This window comes from Sceloporus undulatus, chromosome 1, assembly GCF_019175285.1.
Source record: "Sceloporus undulatus isolate JIND9_A2432 ecotype Alabama chromosome 1, SceUnd_v1.1, whole genome shotgun sequence".
Lineage (NCBI taxonomy): Eukaryota > Metazoa > Chordata > Lepidosauria > Squamata > Phrynosomatidae > Sceloporus > Sceloporus undulatus.
Window position 1 is genome coordinate 174,792,036 of NC_056522.1, and position 19,057 is coordinate 174,811,092.

Genomic DNA, 19,057 nt, shown 5'->3' on the forward strand with positions numbered 1-19,057 from the left:
GTTGCTGTTGTTGTTGTTAACTACTCTCAAGACGACCACACTCATGGCGACCCTGTGGATGAGACATCTCCAAGATCCCCTATCCTTCACTCCTCTGCTCAGGCCCTGTTCATGCTCATGACCTCCCTGATTGAGTCTATCCATCTAGTGTGTGGTCTACCTCTCTTAGTGCTGCCCTCGAAACATTAATGTATTTTTGAGTGATTCTTGCCTTCTCATGATTTAGCCAAAGTAGGACAGCCTAAGTTTCCTCATTTTGGCCTCCAGGGGGATTCTTGCTTTGATCTCTTCAAGGGCCCATGTGCCTGTCTGTCCTCAGCACCACATCTCAAAAGAATTGATTTCCCCTTTCCTTCACTGTCCATTTCTCACATCCATACATGGTGATGTGGAATATATGGCTTGGACGAGTCTGACTTTAGTGCTTAGACTTTAGGAGATCTCTTTAGTTCTTCAGTAGGTGCCCTTCCCATTTCTAGTCTTACTATTTCTTGGCTGCAGTGGCCACTTTGACCAATGTTTGATCCTAGGCATGGGAACTCTTTAGTTATTTCAGTTCCTTCATTCTCTAGTTTGACTTAACACATTTCATCAGTGGTCAATACTTTTGTTTTCTGATTATAGAGAGTTGGGTGCCAGTCAGCCTTCTCTGGAAATGCCATGCTGTTTGTTTGTTTTTATTTATTGTTTAAATTGTTATTGATCTTTTTAAACATGTTTTAACTGTAAAGTGTTTAATTCTATTTTAAGGGAGGGGGGGGGGGGGGGGGGGGGGGGGGGGGAGAGTTTTGGGGGATATGATTTGTATAATTGTAAATGCTGTAAGCATACCCCCCATGGCCTGAGTGCAGATGGAGTGGGATATAAATACATTTATTAATAATATTTTTTATTATTATTATTATTATTATTTTATATTATTATTATTATTTATTATTATTATTACATATGACCAACTGCCTGCTCTTCCCCCTAGACAAAACACCTGGTCCCAGAGGAAACCACCAGCAGCCAATTCTTGAGTACAGTACCTGCAAAGCTGCTTCCCTTAACTCCTGGCTTGGTTTCCCCAAACTTCGGTTGTGGCTTGTTCTACTAATATCCTTATATTTCCTCTCCTTAATTCTCATCATTTTCTCTCTCTATTGTTCTTGGCATCACTGGGCAGAGGACAGGAGTGCAGGGTTAGCATGCAGTTACAAACTGAGATGGTTTTAAAGGCGGTCCCAGTGTAGTACTCTCTTTCCTGGGCTGAGGGAGGGAGCCATGGGTGCACATGCTGCTAAAATGGCAATGCACTATTTTTTTAAACTCAGCGATCTTCTTGCACAGGTCAGTAATTACTACCAAAACCTGGATTATTAATAGGTAGGTTAAATATGCTTACAGCCGAAGGGAAAGCAAGCGAATTTTCCTCAAGAAGCAGGGCTTTGATGGTGCCTTCCTCCCCACCAAATCCCAGGACTTTGAAAAGCCATTCCTGGGAAGTGGGAAGAGCAGGAGGAGATATTGGATGGAATACAGGAGGAGGTAGAAACTCTTGAAAGGATTGATTGAATGATTTTTATCCCCTCCCCCCCCCCCGGAATAGAATTCTGCTCATGCAAAACACTATTGTCTCAAACCGAAATCTCCAAAGACGAGTCAGGGCTCAGCTCTTGCTTGCCGGAATCTTTAGTTCCAACGGGAGCAAATCCACGGAATCAATTGCGGAATCCACACAGCTAAGTACATGAGATTAAACTCTAGTTAACTGCCCTAGACTCACAGGAAAGCCCATGGATGGGACATTCCAAGGCCCCCTTGTCCTCTATGATAGTCCGTTTAAATATTTGAAGGGGTGTCTGTTGGGAAATTGGTTCTTCCTTGAGAATTGTCAGAAACTCAGGAAGGAGAAGCAAGATTAGTTTAGTCTTGCTAGCAGAGATCCCCCCACAACAAAAGAGTGAGCAAGCAGGAAAAAATAGTTTAACTAGCTCCACACCTTTCTCCAGCCCCGCCCAATTCCCAATAAAAGAAAACACACTCACTTGGTTAAAAGTGAAAAAGAAAATAAGTTTACTTACAAAATCATGTGTACAAACCAGTACACAGGTACAGCTTCATGTTGCAGGAAAATTCAGGTAAAAAACAGTCCCATGCATCTCAAAGGAAATTAGTCCCAGCATGCGCCCATCTCCACTTGGGAGATGCGGCTCAACAGCAAGCTAGTAAGGTAATGGCGATGGGTCTTCTTCACCCAAGAACAAGAAAGGTAATAATGTGTCCCATGGTAAACAGGAAATGATAGTGGAAGTGAGAGGGGGTTGTTAGTAAGCAATAAAACTACCATTGACATGCATTCCTAGAAAGATCTTGGCCTAAAAAACATCATAGAGAGTATAGTACTAAAGACTTAGCATGCGAAGTTGCTATATCCCAACACCCTTCTCAACTGAGCAGCACCCAACCAAACCCATCTTGACTCGTAGGTTTCGAAACCATCTCTGGGTAATGGTTTGGTCAAAAGGTCAGCTGTCATCTCGGTATCGACAGTAGGTCATCTTGATCACGCCCTTCTTTCGCAGATCGCGCACATAATGTGCCTTGAATCAATGTGTTTGCTTCGTCATTTTAATTTCTGTTTGGGAAAGTTTTATGCAACTCTGGTTTCTTCAAATATCTCAAGGGCTTTTTCTCATGATTCAAAAGTCAGTGAACAGTTTATCAAGCCATTGCAGTTCTCTACAAGCTTCCGATGCGGCTATATATTCTGCTTCTGTGGATGATAGGGCCACCATATCTTGTTTGGTACTGGCCCAAGAAATAGGTCCATTGCCATAAAGAAACAAGCATCCACTGGTGGAATAGCGATCTGTGGTGTCATTGCCCCAGTCTGCATCAGTGGTAACACACAAGACTTGGATTATTGCTGGCTGGCAACTTTAGTTGAAGATCTATGGTTCCTTTAAGTACTTGCTACTCTCTTACAGCCGTCCAGTCCTTTTGGGTAGGTGAACTGACTTTTCTGCTCAATATTCCTACAGCAGCAGCAGGTCTGGTCTGGTATTTTGTAGTTAGGTACAAAAGTTTCCTATTGCAGTTCTGTAAGATCATTGTCTGGTAACAGTTCTTCTTGTTCATGCTCTAAGAAAGTCTACCACCATTGGTGTTGTTACACAGGATGTGCATCCGAAGTCCCAATGTTTCCAGGAGATCTGTGACTTTTGCTTTTGGCATAGTAGAAAAGATCCATCTGTGTTCTCTTTGAATTTGTTGCCTAAGTAGTATGTGGCATTTCCCAGTTCCTTTAGTTCAACTTCTTTTTTAGGTGATTTACAATTTCAGCATAGTCTGTATCCTCTGATAGCTATGATCAGTCTCAACATATGTCAGAATGTAAGTCAAATGCCATCTGTTCTTGTATAATAGCATTGTCTGCTTTTCCTTGTTGAAAGTCCAACTGTTTCAGCATCTCATCAGTTTCTCATTCCATGCTCGGGCGGCCTGTTTTAGCCCAATAGCCCCTTCTCAAGCTTGCAGACTAGATGTGCTTTGTCTGAGTCTAAAAGCCTGGAGGTTGCTTCATAAATGTCCTCTGTAATCACGCCATGTAAAATGCAGTTTTTCACATCAACATGTTTGACAGTCATTTGTTTTGAAGCAGCTAGGCTGAGAAGCAGCCTTATTGTGGTATGTTTGACAACTGGTGAAAAGTTCTCATCAAAGTCTTCTCCATACTTTTGTGAGAAACCTTGTGCAACAAGTCTTGCCTTGTAGCGTTCAACTTTGCCTCTGCATCTTGTTTTAGTTTGAACACCCATCTGGATCCTATAGCTTTCTTTCCTGGTGGAAGTTCTGTAAGTGTCCATGTTCCATTTTGGTGTAAAGCATCTATTCTTCTTCTGCAGCTTTTCTCCATTTGTTTGCTCATCAGAGGCATATGCTCAATTTCTTCTATGTTTCTTGTTTCTTGGTAAAGTTGACTTTGTAAGGAAAGAAATCGTATATTGTCACCTTGTTGTGGTTCGAGTGAGTATTCTGGGTCTGGTCTGCCCTTCTCTGCTCGGCAGCACTTCTGGTCCAGCCATCACCTCAGCACATCTGCATCCCTTCGAAGGTGTAGAATCTCTGCATCCCCTCTGGAGATAAAGACTCTGTTTGTATGTCTCTGTGGTAGGAACAACAATTGGTTGATTAGGCATCGTGTGTGTATCTTTCTCTTCTGAGAAGTACAGGCACCATCTGTTCTTCCATGGATTCAAGACAGTTCCTCTTTGTTCATCTTTCTTCGTTCATCAAAGTGAACTACATGTCTGATATAAACTTGTCCAGTTTTCAAGTCCATCACTTGTATCCTTTTACTCCAGGTGTATATCCAATGAAGATAGTCTGTTCTGCCTGGCGTCTAGCTTTTGTCTCCTTTGTGAGGGTACGTAGGAGTATGCGAGACTGCCAAAATCCTAATGTGCTTCATGTTTGGCACTCTGCCATGCCACAGCTGGTATGGCGTCTGTGTGGTACCTCGGGGTTGGTAGTCTATTTTGGAGGTAGGTTGCCATCATTACTGCATCACCCCAGAACTTGTTAGGAAGATCGCATCTGCCAACATGCATCTTGTCATCTCCATGAGACCTCAGTTTTCGCTCTGCACTTCCATTTTGAGCAGCGCGTGTAGGACACTCCTTCTATGTTGAATTCCATGTTCTTCCAAGAAGATTGGGTGCAGTGTGACATATATTCACTTCCAGAGTCTGACTGGATAGCTTTAGGTGTCTTCTGGAATCTTGTTTTCACCATTGCAACATATTTTTGTAGCATCTCTTGAGCTTCACTTTCTGCTTTAGTAGGTAGGTGACACAATACTTGGAAAAATCATCCATGAAGATCAGTATATATCATTTCCAGCTATTGAGGGTACAGAAATTGGTCCACAAATGTCTGAATGGATTAGTTCAAGAACTTCACAACTCTCTGTTCTGAACTTGGTTTAAATGAAGGACTTACTGCCTTTTGTTCAACACAAATTGTGCATCTGTCAGAGCTTTCACAACCTTGGGATTTTAGTTGATCCCAGTAGCCAAATTCTGGCTTTGTAGCTGTAGATAGCTTTGGTGTCACATGGGCAAAACGTCTGTGCCATAGTTCAAGGCTATTCTCATCTATAGGCCCTGAAGCATATTTGCCTGTCAGTTGAAAGATCTACTTCATACACCACCTCTTTCAAAGCCTTGTGCATATGTGACATGGTTCTTAGAAACTTTACACTGTCCTCTTCCAAAAACAATTGTGAATCCTTTCTTATCTAGAGCTGACACTTAGCAGTTGCCACGTAGATTAGGAACATACAACACATCATTGACAGTATTTTCCATGACAGTACCATCTGGCACCTTGCAAACAACTTAAGAGTCCTATTCCATCAATATCCAAATTTTTCACCACCTGCAGTCAGTATGGTTCCTGTCACATTTCTATCATTTCATCAAATATGACTCTGCAATGCGTACAGTGACTTGAACAACCTGAATCCATCAACCAGATCTTTGAATTATCTGTGTTAGTATTATTATTTGTCAAAGCTGGCGTGTATGAGAAAGCTACTTCCTTTGAATTCTTTCCTTGAGGAATCATTTTCCCTCTGCCTCTGGCTGTGTTCTGGAAATTGCAGTTTGAGAACAGCTACCATTGGTTGAACTAGCTCCTCTGCTGGTTGAAGCAACTGAATCAGTTTTGGAGGGGTGCAAAACTTTGCGATATGCCCCTTTTGCTTACATCGGTAGCAAGTAACTTCTGATTGGTTAGTGGGAGTGGTCCTTCTAGCAGTGAAATTTGAGTCACTTTGCCTCTCGCCCTGGTAGACAGTGGTTCTCTCTAAACATTCTTGTCGGAGTTTATGCAAAACTTGATCAAAATCTATACGACTTATATCAGAAAGTGTGTGAATCACAGTTTTAAATGCATCAAAATTCTTCCCTAGCGTTCGACTAGAAATGCGACTTATGCTCATCATTTAGTTTAAAGTCACAAAGAGACATCTTTCAAACAAATCATTATCTTTGCAATAGTGTTCACAGTTCTGCTTGGAGTTCAGCTTAAGATTCATTAACTCATCCATAACAAAACAAGCGTCTATTTGTCTTCCTTCACATAGTTATTCTCAAGTTTTAAAAGCATGTCCTTTACAATACAGTCCCGAACCAAAATTAGCATTTCTGAGGATAAACTTTCTAAGACTATGTGCATTGCCACACCGTTCTGTTCATCCATTTCGTCTCTGACCTCATCATCATTATTAGGCATTTCTGATTCTAAACAATGAGATACATCTGCCGTGCAGAAAATTTCCAATCTTTTCTTCCATCTGAAAAATTGTAAGGAGTCAACCTCAGCTTTTGTAGCCGGCAGTTGCGACATGTTTGTTTAAATAATCAATCAAAACCAAAAACTTTCAAAAATTCAAAATCAAACCTTAGTATTCAAAAAAAAATCACAGCTCAAAAAGCAAAACTAAAAATCTCTGGTGGACGGGCTTTTAGTTAAAGAAAGGGAGGGTGGAGAAAAAAAATGTACCACAACAATAATACAATAACGAAAAACACCCGAACAATCTAGTTTTAAATTGTTCTGCTCTGCTGCAAGCGCCTGGGCCCCATACCTGTTGGGAATAGTGTTCTTCCTTGAGAATTGTCAGAAACTCAGGAAGGAGAAGCAAGATTAGTTTAGTCTTGCTAGCAGAGATCCCCCCAACAAAAGAGTGAGCAAGCAGGAAAAAAGTTTTAACTAGCTCCACACCTTCCTCCCACCCCCAATGTCCCCAATAAAAGAAAACACACTCACTTGGTTAAAGTGAAAAAAGAAAATAAGTTTACTTACAATCATGTGTACAAACCAGTACACAGGTACAGCTTCATGTTGCAGGAAATTCAGGTAGAAAAACAGTCTCCATGCTCTCAAAGGAAATTAGTCCCAGCATGCGTCCACTCCACTTGGGAGATGCGGCTCAACAGCAAGCTAGTAAGGTAATGGCGATGGGTCTTCTTCACCCAAGAACAAAGAAGGTAATATGTTGTCCTCATGGTAAACAGGAAATGATAGTGGAAGTGAGGAGGGGTTGTTAGTAAGCAATAAAACTACCATTGACATGCATTCCTAGAAAAGATCTTGGCCTAAAAAACATCATAGAGATATAGTAATAGAAAGACTTAGCATGCCGAAGTTGCTATATCCCAACAGTTGTCAGACTGAGGATGGAGCAAGCATGTTTTTCTGCTGCTCCAGAGAACAGGACCCAGAACAATGGATGCAAGTTACAGGAAAAGAGATTCCACCTCAACATTAGGAGGACCTTCCTGACAGTAAGGGCTGTTCGACAGTGGAACACACGACCTCAGAGTCTTCCTCCTTGGAGGCCTTTAAGCAGAGGCTGGATGGCCATCTGTCGGGTATGCTTGATGTAGGATTTCCTGCATGGCAGGGGTTGGACTGGATGGCCTTTGCAGTCTCTTCCAACCTACGATTCTATGGTTCTCTCTGCTGCCGGCCCTGGGGTCTCTTTCCTTGATTCTAACCATCTGGCCTGCGGTTCAAGGCGAATGACCAGGAACGGGCTTGTATAGTCAAGCTGGAAACCAGCATCCTTGATCAAATCCAACTACTGAGCGGTAAAAACAAACACCCAACAACTCCCACCCACCTCTATATTGTGCTTTCGGCCTATGGTTGAAAGCACAAGAGATTTCCAAGTACACTCACCCCTCAAATTTTTTCGGATTTGATATTTGTGGATTTGATTATTTACGGATTTGATTAATATGTTCTCTCTGGAATATCTAGGTGCAACTCTGTTCAACTTAACTAAAAGTTGCACTGAAGGACCGAGAGATTCCTAGAGAGATATACTCTACAGGGACTTGTAGCTCCTCCAGTGCAGTTCTATGGTCAAATTCTGGCAGACATTGACCACAGAGTTGCCCGGGAGCCTAGAGATCCTGGAGAGGTTTTCCTCTCAGGTAAAACATTGTTTTTGTTATTGCGGGTTTTTTCCATATTCACGGGGGTCTGTGTCCCCTAAACCCAGCGAATTGTGGAGGGACAAGTGTATTTAGCCTTTGTGGCCCTTGGGATTGCAATCAATGCAATCGCTATCCGAATAAGGAGGCCTGCTTGGCTCGGAAGGGGGGAACTGGCCAGAGCCCCAGTCCTTCGGGGCCTACCCCCAGGAACTCTTTCCCAAGGACAGGAGGAAGCCCTGGGTCCCAGGCTCCAGGTGCAGACCTTCTAGAGGCGGATTAACCGCCGCATGCCTCCAGAAATGAGCCCAATTGATCCGGAATGCAAGATCTGGAAGAAAGGAGCAAAGGGCAGATGGGGAGAGTTGTGAAAGCTCCCCTTAGCCAGTGACAGGAGGACCAACCATAGCCCTACACCAAACACACCACACACACCACAAACACAATCCCTGGAATACAGAAACACCTCTTTGCGTCCTGAGAGAGGGTCTCCTCCCCTGATCCCCCCGGACCCCTCTTTAGGATCGGCAGCCTTCTCACTCACTGTATGTCAAACTGGTTGAAGCTCTTTGTGCTGGACATCAGATCAACCTGATGATAAAGGTTGATGACAACAAGAAGCTGGGTGAGTGGGTAGGTCCTCAACAAGATCGACAGAGAAGGAAAACCCCGCAAAGTTGTGAGCTGCAGTTGTGTGTGGTTTTGAAAGACTGGGCAGCACCGCTCTCATCTATTTGAAAGTACACTCCCCCCCCCCCACACACATTTGTTTCAATTGAAATTGTGCTTTAGTCCTCTTTCATTCTCCTCCTGATGGAATCAATGGCATTGGCATCCACCGGAGCCAAGAAACACTCCGTCTTAAAGAAGCAATTCTTTCCTCTCGGTAAATTCGGTGGCTGCCAGGGTTCTAGACTAAACGCAAAGATGCAATCACAGAAAGTTATTCTACACTTTTAGGCCTTTGGAAACCTTTGGTAAGGAAATCCCACTCCCATATAGGCTGTAAGGGAAGGGGCGGTGACGCAGCAAGGTCTATGCAGCGACTGTAGATGTGAAAGACGGGATCAGCCCAGGAGGCTTTCCCCTCCATTTTTGCAGTCCTCGCTTGCGGCTGGCTCTGGATAAGAAGAAGCAGCAGGACATTTAAAAGAAATAGTTTGGGGTGCCCTTTCTTATTTCATAAAAACTGTGTGTGTGAAGCTTCTCTGTAATATTTGTGGTTGCAATCTGAATGTCAGATTGTGTGTAAGTCTGTTTCTCTCTTGCTTGTTTCTTAAAAGGAGGAACCCAGTGCTAGGTCCTTGCAATTTTTATTACCCCTGCCCACCAACAAAATACCTGAATTAAAAAAGAAGAAAATCCCTAAAACGCTTATATCAGATGAAAGCTTTCCCAAGCTCTGTGAAAAATACGACCAACCTGGGACTGATTATATAAAAATATATATATAATTTTTTTTAAAAAAATCTCCAATATATAGTATATGTTGATTTAAAAAAATTAATATGTGTATTTATATAGTCAATCCCAGTCAGTTGTATTTTTAACACAGTTTGGAGAACACACACACCACACACACACCATATTATATTATTATATTATTATTATTATTATTATTTTAAAAAATCCCCATATATGTTTATAAGTCAATCATCTCAGGTCGGTGTGCATTTTTAACACAGCATGGAGAAGCTTTTACCTAAGCATTGGTAAGATCTTACCAATCTTACCAATGCTTTTAGCTAAGCATTGGTAAGAGTTTTAGGGATTTTTTCTTCATTTTAATTTAATAATATTATATGAGATTTTTTTTAAAAACAGGGAAAGAATCATGAAGTTTTTCTGAATAAAGTGTATGTCTCTCTCTGCCAGCGCGGCGTGCAGTGGTTTGAACGCTGCTCTACGACTCTGGAGAACAAAGTTCAAATCCACTGGGTAACCTTGGGCGAGTCACACTCTCTCAGCCTCCGAGGGAGGCACGGGCGAACCCCTCTAAAGAAATCTTGCCCCCCAAAAAATCCGCGATAGGGCCTCCCTAAGCTGGAAAGGAGTGAAGGCTCACAACTCCCCCTCCTTTAATAATAATAATATAATAATAATAATATATGTATTTATAGCCGCCTTTTCACGGGGGAATCAAGGTGGGTTACCATTAAAAAAAACCCTATTCCTTCCCTGGCCGACAAAAGGTCCAGAGGAGGTCGCTTTGGAGAGCCAGCTGTTGCTTGAGGAACCCTCGGAGCCGAACCTCCGGAATGGGCAGGTTGCGGGTTCCTAGCCCTGGCCTTTGGGCCCTGAAGAGGCCGAGAGAACCGAGGCACTGAAGCCACTCCTTGGCAACAAAGCCCCCAGAGAAACAGAGCGGGCGTCCTTCCTTCCTTCCTTCCTTCCTTCCTTCTTCCTTCCTCTACAGAAGCATGCAGAGGACCTGACGGAAAGTGAAGGGTGACTCTTTAAGGCCCTTGGAAGGAGGGAGGCAGAAGTGAAGGGAAACGGGTGGTCGCCCTCCCTCCGTGGTTCGGGCAGACTCTCCCGTGAGAACCGGTCTGAGCAGAGGCAACTGGCCAGGCCCCTGCCGCTAATCTCCCAGCCAACCAGCCTCCAGACCCCCTCCCTCTCCCCAGCTGTGAGCCCCCGGAAAGCTCAGCAGAAGCAGCAGCAGGAGGAGGAGATTAGGGGGCTCCCCCGTCGGGTGGCTTCTCCATGGAAGGCCCGGCCCTTCCCTCCTCACTCCTTCCTTTCTCCCTTCCTTCCTTGTCTCTCTTTTCTGCCCCCTCCCCTCCCCCAGCCCTCCCCCTTATTGTTGTGACTCCATTGCAACAGCTCGGCTGGAGCTATTAATTAAACAAGCCCATTAAGGCTTTTTAATGGGACTCAAATTGCTTCCTGGAAGAAGAAAAAAGAAAGAAAAGAAAAGCAAGCAAGGCAGAAAGAAAAAAGACCAGACAGCACGTTAAGGACAACACATTAAGGGCAAATTATACATGTTATGGGATTATCAAGATCAGATAAGAGCTGAAGGGAGGGAGGGGGGAATCCGTGATTGGGGGGTCGGAGGAGAGAGAGAAGGGGGCCTGCATGACCGGGGGGGGGCTCTATGGCTTTCTCCAGCGAATGTCTGCAGCTCCTTCCGTCCCAGTATCGCCCAGGAGCCACCAGTTTTTGCTTTCCGAAGCCCTGGCAGTTTTTTCTAGGATGCGGTGCCCTTTCTGTTGGGCTGCATGCAGGTGGTCCAAGCAGAGAAGACGCCGGAGGGTGAGGAAGAGCCGGAGGCTGGAGGCAGAAAGGCGGTCAGGATCCCCGGGACAGCGAGGGAGAAGGGGCGATCAAGGAGGGTATGAGGGCGGCCAGAGGCTGAAGGAACCGGGGCCGCCGTCGGACGGTGCCTCCGCCTTTCTGCTCAGAAGGGCTGAACTGGACTGGAAAGCAGCAAGAATTGGACCGAGAGGAAGCGAAGAGGTGCAAGGAAACCAAACGGAAAGGGAAGAGGAGCCCAGCAGAGAGAATCATAGAATCATAGATTTGGAAGAGATCTCAAGGGCCATCTAGTCCAACCCCCCGCCATTTAGGAACTCAAAGCACCCCCCGACAGATGACCATCCAGACTCTGTTTAAAGACCTCCGAAGAAGTAGATTCCACCACTATGTGTTCCACTATCGAACAGCTCTCACTGTCAGGAAGTTCCTCCTAATGTTGAGGTGTCATCTCTTTTCCTGTAGCTTGCATGAGGTTAAGGGGGTGACATGATAGCTAAGTTTAAATATTTGGATGTCATATTGAGGGTGGAGAAAGCTGTTTTCTGCTGCTCCAGACATTAGGATACAGAGCAATGGATCCAAGCTACAGGAAAAAAAAATATATTCATTCCATGCCAGGAAACAATAGAATCATAGAGTTGGAGAAGACCACAAGGGCCATCCAGTCCAGCCCCCTTCCTCCCTGGGCCCAGACTGGACTCGGTGGAACTAACTTCGGAGTAAGCACGATGCCTAGACTTGGGGCAAGCTGGAGCTGAGAAAGCCCAGCACTTTTGCTTCCGTTGGCCGCTGCCCCAAAATAATGACATGTAGTGCTCACTTCATGTCATTATTTTGGGGGGGAATAACCAGTTGATGAATGTGATCCGTCAACACGCCCTGCCCTCTCCTGTGCCGTCTTCCCCTTCTTATCTTTTTCCCTGCTCTGATCTGAAGAATCATCTGCCAGAAAATACAGTACGATCCAATTCCCTTCAGGTTTTTACCTTCTGTTTCGGCGTTTACGTTTAAAACAAACGGAGCCCCGCTCTCTTCTGTCCCATCTGGCTTCTCTTCCTAATTCCCTGTTCTCTATATACCCGGTGAGAGCAGACTCTATCCTAACACAACATATGCGGCGTGGTGTGTTTTGACAGGGAACGCAAAAGTTGGAGGCTTTTTTTTGTTGCTGTTGTTCTTTTTTAAAATATAATGTTTGGTCTTAGCTCGTTTTCCCCCTGGCGCCTCCCTCCCCCTGCTTAAAAAAAAAAAGTCCCTTTCCTCCCCGGCCCCCGCCAGCATCGAATGAATGAATCATTAGGCTCCAGTTTCATCATTAAGTGCCTGAAATTAAAATTGCCGATCAAAGGCCCGCGATCAAACCGAGTGATAGGCAGCGCCTTAAGTAAACACATAAAAAGGCAGCGAAGAGGGACGCCTGCCGCGGCCCTCTATTGGCTGGGCTGCTTTTGGGTGACTGATGCTCTGGCTTTTAAGAGCCTCTTATTTATTTATTTATTTATTTATTTTAATCAAATAAGATCTGACAATGTTCCTAGCTCGGCATTTAATGCCTCAGCCTTCTCATGTCAGTCACCTCTAAGCGGTTTGACAAACTCAAGATCTCTTAAAACGGGAAGGGTTCAGATCATATTAATTCCCCCAAAAATGTTTTGATTCAAAGTAGTTTGTATTTCACGTTGCCAAGGGCAATCGGGGAAAGAGAGATTGCCGATAGATAGCCCAGGCCCCCTTTTTCTCTTCATGGCCCAGAGGCGATAGCAGTATTTAAGCTTCTGAAATTAGCCTCGGGCAGGGAAAGATGGATGATCACAAAGCCAAACAAGAGCCGGGCGCTGCCTGCCTCTCTCTCTCTCTCTCTCTCTCTGCCTTTTCGGGGGGGGGGGGGTGCGGAGTTTGCCACTTCCCACAACGACACAAGAGGGCCAAGTGTCACAGTGTTGTCTCTCCGCCCGCCTCCTTTTTTAAGACTCCCAAAATATTTAGCAAGGAAGCCACTGGTCCTGACCCCGGATCCCCCCCATGCAGGGGACTCAACAAAGTGGACACGGTTTTAAAAGTAATAATCAAGCAGGCTAAAGATTCACGACTACAAATAAGTTGCTGCTATAGAAAACTAGTTTCTAACGAACCGAGGATGAGGGGGGGGGGAGCGTGGCAATGGGGTAAGGCTATGCCTCCCCTCCTCCTTCTCCCGATTAAAAATCGCAGGCAACGCCCAGAAAGAGCAAATCCCTCTCTTCGCAAGTGATTCCTTTTGAAAAGGCCGATCTGAATATTCAACTTTTAAGGCGAAGCTGCACTCGCCTGTATGTACAACATTAATATGATCTCTGCAGAATTTGGGCCCTCGGAAAGATTACCATATCAAAGCGGGCGCCTGAGGCAAGAGAAGCTATCGATACGCTCGCAGTAGGTAAAGTAAAGATTATTGGTTGTGATGGGGCGAGGAGCGAAGCTCCGGGCGAAATCCTGCACACCATTAACTGGAAGTGATGGCGGTGGGAGCCCAGCCCCCGGATCCCCGGCAAAGAAGGGCCCCGGCTGGGAATGAGCTCCTCGCCAGCCCCGACCGCCACCCGAGGCCAGGCAAGAAGAAAAGGAAGAGGAGGAAGAAAAGGAGAAGAAGAGGAAGAAGAAGAGGAGGAGGAAGAGGAGGAGGAAAAAGAAAAGGAGGAGAAGGAGGAGAGAAAAGAGAAGAAGAGGAGGCAGAAGAGGAAGAGGAGGAGGAGGAAAAAGAGAAGAAGAGGAGGAGGAGACGGAGAAGAAGAGACCCGCGCTTTGGCCAAGGAAGGAAGGAGAAAGACTGGACTTCTGAAAAAGCCAAGTGGAGGCCCCAAACGCCCCAGCCTCGCCTGGGCCAGGTCGCTCCTGCTCCCTCCGTGGCGAAGAGAAAGCTCGTCTGAATGCCTCTTGCGGACCCAGAAGGAGAGTCCTGGAGACAGGAGCAAGGGACGGGAGGGCGAAGGGCAGCTTCCTTCTCCTTCTGTGGGTGACTGCTCTCTAAGTTTGCACCAGAGCTTCCTTCCTCTTTGTCAAGTCCCCACCTAGAGTCAAATTCCATCCTCGCCCACAGGTTTCTTCTTTTCTCTTGGAACGAGAGAAACCGGGTTTGTGGCGGCGGTGGTGGTGGGATGCCTTCAAGTCGTTTCTGACTTATGGCAACCCTAAAGGCGAACCCATCCCGGGGGTTTCTTGATAAGATTTGGGCAGAAGGTTTTTAGCTTTGCCTTCTGCTGCCGAGAGAGTGCGACTTGCCCAAGATCACCCAGCGGTTTCCACGACAGAGCAGGGATTTCGGCCCTGGGTCTCCACAGAAAGTCAAACACCCAGAGCACTACACTCTTCTTTTCTTCTGTTCTTTGGAATGAGAAAATCCTGATTTACCAAACCAGTTTTGTCTGCCTCCTGTTTCTTCACGCAGTGAAATTCCTTCCTTCCTTCCTCATTTTCTTTTCTCTCATACATTTGTCAGAAGTCGGGTCTTTCTCCTTCCTTCCTTCCTTCCTAATTTTCTTTTCTTTCATACATCTAAGTCGAGTCTTTCTCCTTCCTTCCTTCCTTCCTTCCTTCGACACAAGACAGTTAAATTATTCGGGAATCCTGGCTTAATCTATTTTTATTGATGCCGGAGGCCAGCTTGATTTCGAGGAACAGCGCTCAGCCTTCTTCTTTAGCATCAACAGCCCCCCCTTCAAGTCGGACCAAATGTTTATTTAGGTATTTTGAGTATAGCTGTGAAACGTATCCGTTTGTCTTTGATATACCTCCGCGTTTCCCTAAGAGGTGGATGGCTCTGACTGCAGGAGCCGCTCAGCTCTTAAGATTAGTCAAGAAAGACGCTTTAGCAACATTTTCATGCTAGATTTTTCTTTTTACTATCAATCTTTAAATCCTTGAATAACTCGAACTCCGTTTGAAAAATCGAGGGGGCGGGAGGGAGGGACGGTGGGAGAGTACACTTGCTCTTTTAAAACTACAAGCAGTCGCTCAGGTAATTGGGAGCTTCTTATGAGGGGTGGGGAAGAGCTGGGAGAAAACGCATAAAAAGAACTAGATAAAGAAAAAAAAGGCTTCAGATGCGAGATTAGATTGCAGTCAAACAGTACATACAGAGAGAGAGAGAGAGAGAGAGAGAGAGAGAGAGAGAGAGAGATGCACAGGGAAAGCGAGCGAGCAAGAAGCTCTCTTCACAATTGCTGGAAGCCTGCCTCTGTCTTCAGTAACCATGCAGCCCCAAACGGAAATATCTTGTTTATTATAAACATCACTTAAATTCCAAGAAACTAAAAACAAAAACAAGAGCAAAACAAACACACACAAAAACCAAAGTCCCCCACTTCCTCAAATGGAGGCGGGAAGAGAATTGTCGGGATGAGAGGGCTGGAGGTATTGCCAACCTCTCTCTCTCTCTCTTTCGCTCGTGAGTTTAGCACAGAGAAATTGATTCTTTTTTTCGTTTGCCAGCTCCTCAAAAAAGATGTCTATTTAATTTTCATCTCCTTCTAAACCTTTTAATTCCACACACACCCAACTTGCTGTTTTTATGAATTACACAACAATAATCATATATGGCAAGAGTCAAGGACCTTACAACGCCCTCCTCTCAGACCTGATCTAAGGCTCCCTCCAAAAAGCCTCACAGAAATGGAAGGGAAAGAATGACTGTTGTAAAATCCTGTGGAATGGAGAAAATCTGGTTTGAGGTGGTGTTGGTTGATATTACAGTATCTGGTTCTAACAATTTGTGGCTGGGGCGTAGATACAAAATATACTAGCCTTTCTGTTACTCCCAAAGAAGTGTGGGAGTCCCTTACAAGGAAGTCTAAGGCCTAAAGTTAGGATGCAACTACACTGCAGAAATAACCTGGTTTGACACCGCTTTAACTGCCTTGGCTCAATGCTAGGGGTCTCTGGGAATTGGAACTTGTTGTGGCCCCAGAGTAGTCACCTAGCATTGAGCCAAGGCAGTTAGAGATGTGTCAAACCATAGAATCGTAGAGTTGGAAGAGACCCCAAGAGCCATCCAGTCCAACCCCCTGCCATGCAGGAAATTTCAATCAAAGCATCCCTGACAGATGGCCATCCATCCTCTGTTTAAATACCTCCAAAGAATGAAACTCCACTACACTTTGTGGGAGTGTGTTCCACTATTGAACAGCTCTTACTGTCAGGAAGTTCTTCCTAATATTGAGGTGGAATCTCTTTTCCATTGTTCCGGGTCCTGTTCTCTGGAGCAGCAGAAAACAGGCTTGCTCCCTTCTCAATATGACATCCCTTCAAGTATTTAAACAGGGCTATCATATCACCTCTTAAACTTCTCCAGGCTAATCATCCCCAGCTCCCTAAGTCGTTCCTCATAGGACATGGTTTCCAGACCCTTCACTACTTTAATCGCCCTCCTTTGGACACGCTCCAACCGGATTATTTCTGCCTTAGATAAAAAAAACCCAGCTCTTCTTTTTGACAACCAGATCCCACTCTCCCTGCCGCCGCTACCAAAGCGCTGTCCATCTCTCTAGTGCTGAATCCCGGCTTCGGCAAAGCGGCCGTCCCCTTGGCCTCAGACGACTCCCGTGTTTGCCCGCCTGCCATGTGAACGCGTGTGCCTTGAAGTCGCCTGTGGATTTATGGCGACCACGCCATGAATTTCACAGGCTTGTCATAAACAAGGGCTACTCAGAGGTGCTTTGTCACTACCTTCCTCTGAAATAAAGTCTAGGGCACCTGGATCAATACGCAAACTATCAATGAAGACTAAAGAGTCCCCTTTTGTTAATTTTGGCCCACTCTAGGCTGAAATATAACTAAAATAAAATCAATTATGCTAGCGGTAGAACAAAACGCTAAATTATAGTCAAAAACACAATTTCAGTTCCCGCTCCATTTTAGCAGGAGGTCCAAATTTGGCTAAGAAGTATTTTTTTTTTTGGGGGGGGGGGGACACCAGATGTACTCTCATTCTGAATTAAACCTGTTTTACTCCATTGAAAATTCTCTGTTTCACTGAATTCATTCTCAAATAATGGATCATGGGTGTTTATGTTAGACCATTCAGACTAAAATAAAAATACTTAAATCCATGATACAAAGCAAAGTATTTATCCATTTTCTCAGAGATAACGATTTGGACACATCAATTCAATGCCTTTAGAGAACCCTATCACTGGTTTTAGCAGTTCTGACTGTGGTAGATGGAGGGACAAAAGCCGTTCTTTCATGTGTCAATATTTATTTTATTCAATAAATATTCAATAATCTTTCAATATTATATTTTTTCTCCCAGTGTTCCTCAAAGTCTGAGTAAAGTTTTGTTCTTTGTCACTGTTGTTGTCCTGAGTATGTGAGTCACACATTCCCAGCCCCAGAAACCCCCATGATAAGGTCGCCATAGGGTTGCCATAAGTCTGAAACGACTTGAAGACAAACAACGACAACGAGAAGGGAGAGGCCAGGCAGGGAGTTAGCTACTACAGGGATGGCATTACTGTCCCTCGTCTAATCTAGTTCTGATTCTCAAAAGGAAATAAGGCGATAGCACCCCGCCAGCCCTGAGGCGCTTAGCCTCGGGATTTAGTGTTTAAAGGCGGGAAGTTTCCCTCCAGGCGCCCATGATAAGGATAGCCTTTCTGATCACCTAGATTTTTAATTTTATTTTTATTCTTTACGTTTCTGTTTTTGAACAAAAATTGTTCCTTACGATTGAAAGCTTTTTCCTTTTCTCCATGCAAATTGTTTTAACGGCAAAGTTAGAAAACATTTAGGGGGGGGGGAGATGGAAAGGTGAATGCAAAGGCGATGAAGAAATCGGATTCCCACGATCAGAGAACAAGGTTTGCCTTTGGTTTTTGAACATCCCAATAAACATGTTATTGTGAAGTCGAAGGCTTTTATGGCTGGCATCTATAGTTTTTTGTGGGAAGAAGTGGGAAGAGATGAAGATGCCAGATGCCACAGATGCTGGCGAAACGTCAGGAACAAACTCTTCTAAAACATGACCACATAGCCTGAAAAACCCACCAAAAAACCTAAACTTGTTATTTCTCATTTAACAAAGACTCAAATCAAGTCTGAAACTCCTTCAGAAGAGTGTGGTTGCTTAAAGGCTCCCTGGTCTTTCCAAATAGTGGTTAGGAATTTCTTACAACATTTTGAGGAGGGTTTGGGGTGGGTGGGAATGTAAAACCAGACCAGGAATCTCATTCATTATAGAGACAGGATTTCCCCCCTTGTATTTAGGACTCATTGGTGATCCACGATAAATGCAGAATACTGAAAGCGTGTAAAACACGTGTCTATTAGAATAAGAAGCGAAAGCATGGTTTCGGAGCTTGCTTACCTCTCCTTATCACCCCACCTTGGCCATTCAAGACTAGCCCACACTGGGCTTCCACCGAGCCCTTGAATAAAGAAAATAAAAACAAGGTTAGATATAGGAATCTGCAAAAGGTGCGAGACAGGGCTTGGTAGACGGAGCCGGGTGGGTTGCGGCGTCCGCACTGTGGCATTGTGTATTTCAGACACTTAGGAGAGAGGGCCACTCCTTTGCAAAGCTAACAACCCCAGTCAGATACAGCGGTCTTTTGTCTGCCCGACAGGCAGACATCGAAGCAAAAATAATGACTAGAGATGTTTTTAAAAAGGTCCAAAGGGCTATTTTGGTGTTAGGAGATTAAAGCCGATTTGTAGAGACTCGGAACCAAAAGGAAAGAGATTAGGCTGCATCCAGACTGGAGAAATAACCCGTTTGGCATCACTCGAACTGCCCTGGCTCAAGGCTATGGACTTCTGGGAGTTGGAGTTTG

The 19,057-nt window shown here is 44.8% G+C and overlaps 1 protein-coding gene across 1 annotated transcript in view; it reads right to left on the reverse strand.

Moving 5' to 3' along the window:
• The window catches only part of TFAP2D (transcription factor AP-2 delta), a 69,675-nt gene that overhangs the window by 44,952 nt on the left and 5,666 nt on the right, over nucleotides 1–19,057 (reverse strand). Inside the window, exon 4 of the mRNA XM_042445173.1 lies at nucleotides 18,592–18,652. Within this exon, the coding sequence (XP_042301107.1) occupies nucleotides 18,592–18,652 (61 nt within the window). The remainder of the gene's footprint in view (nucleotides 1–18,591; nucleotides 18,653–19,057) is intronic.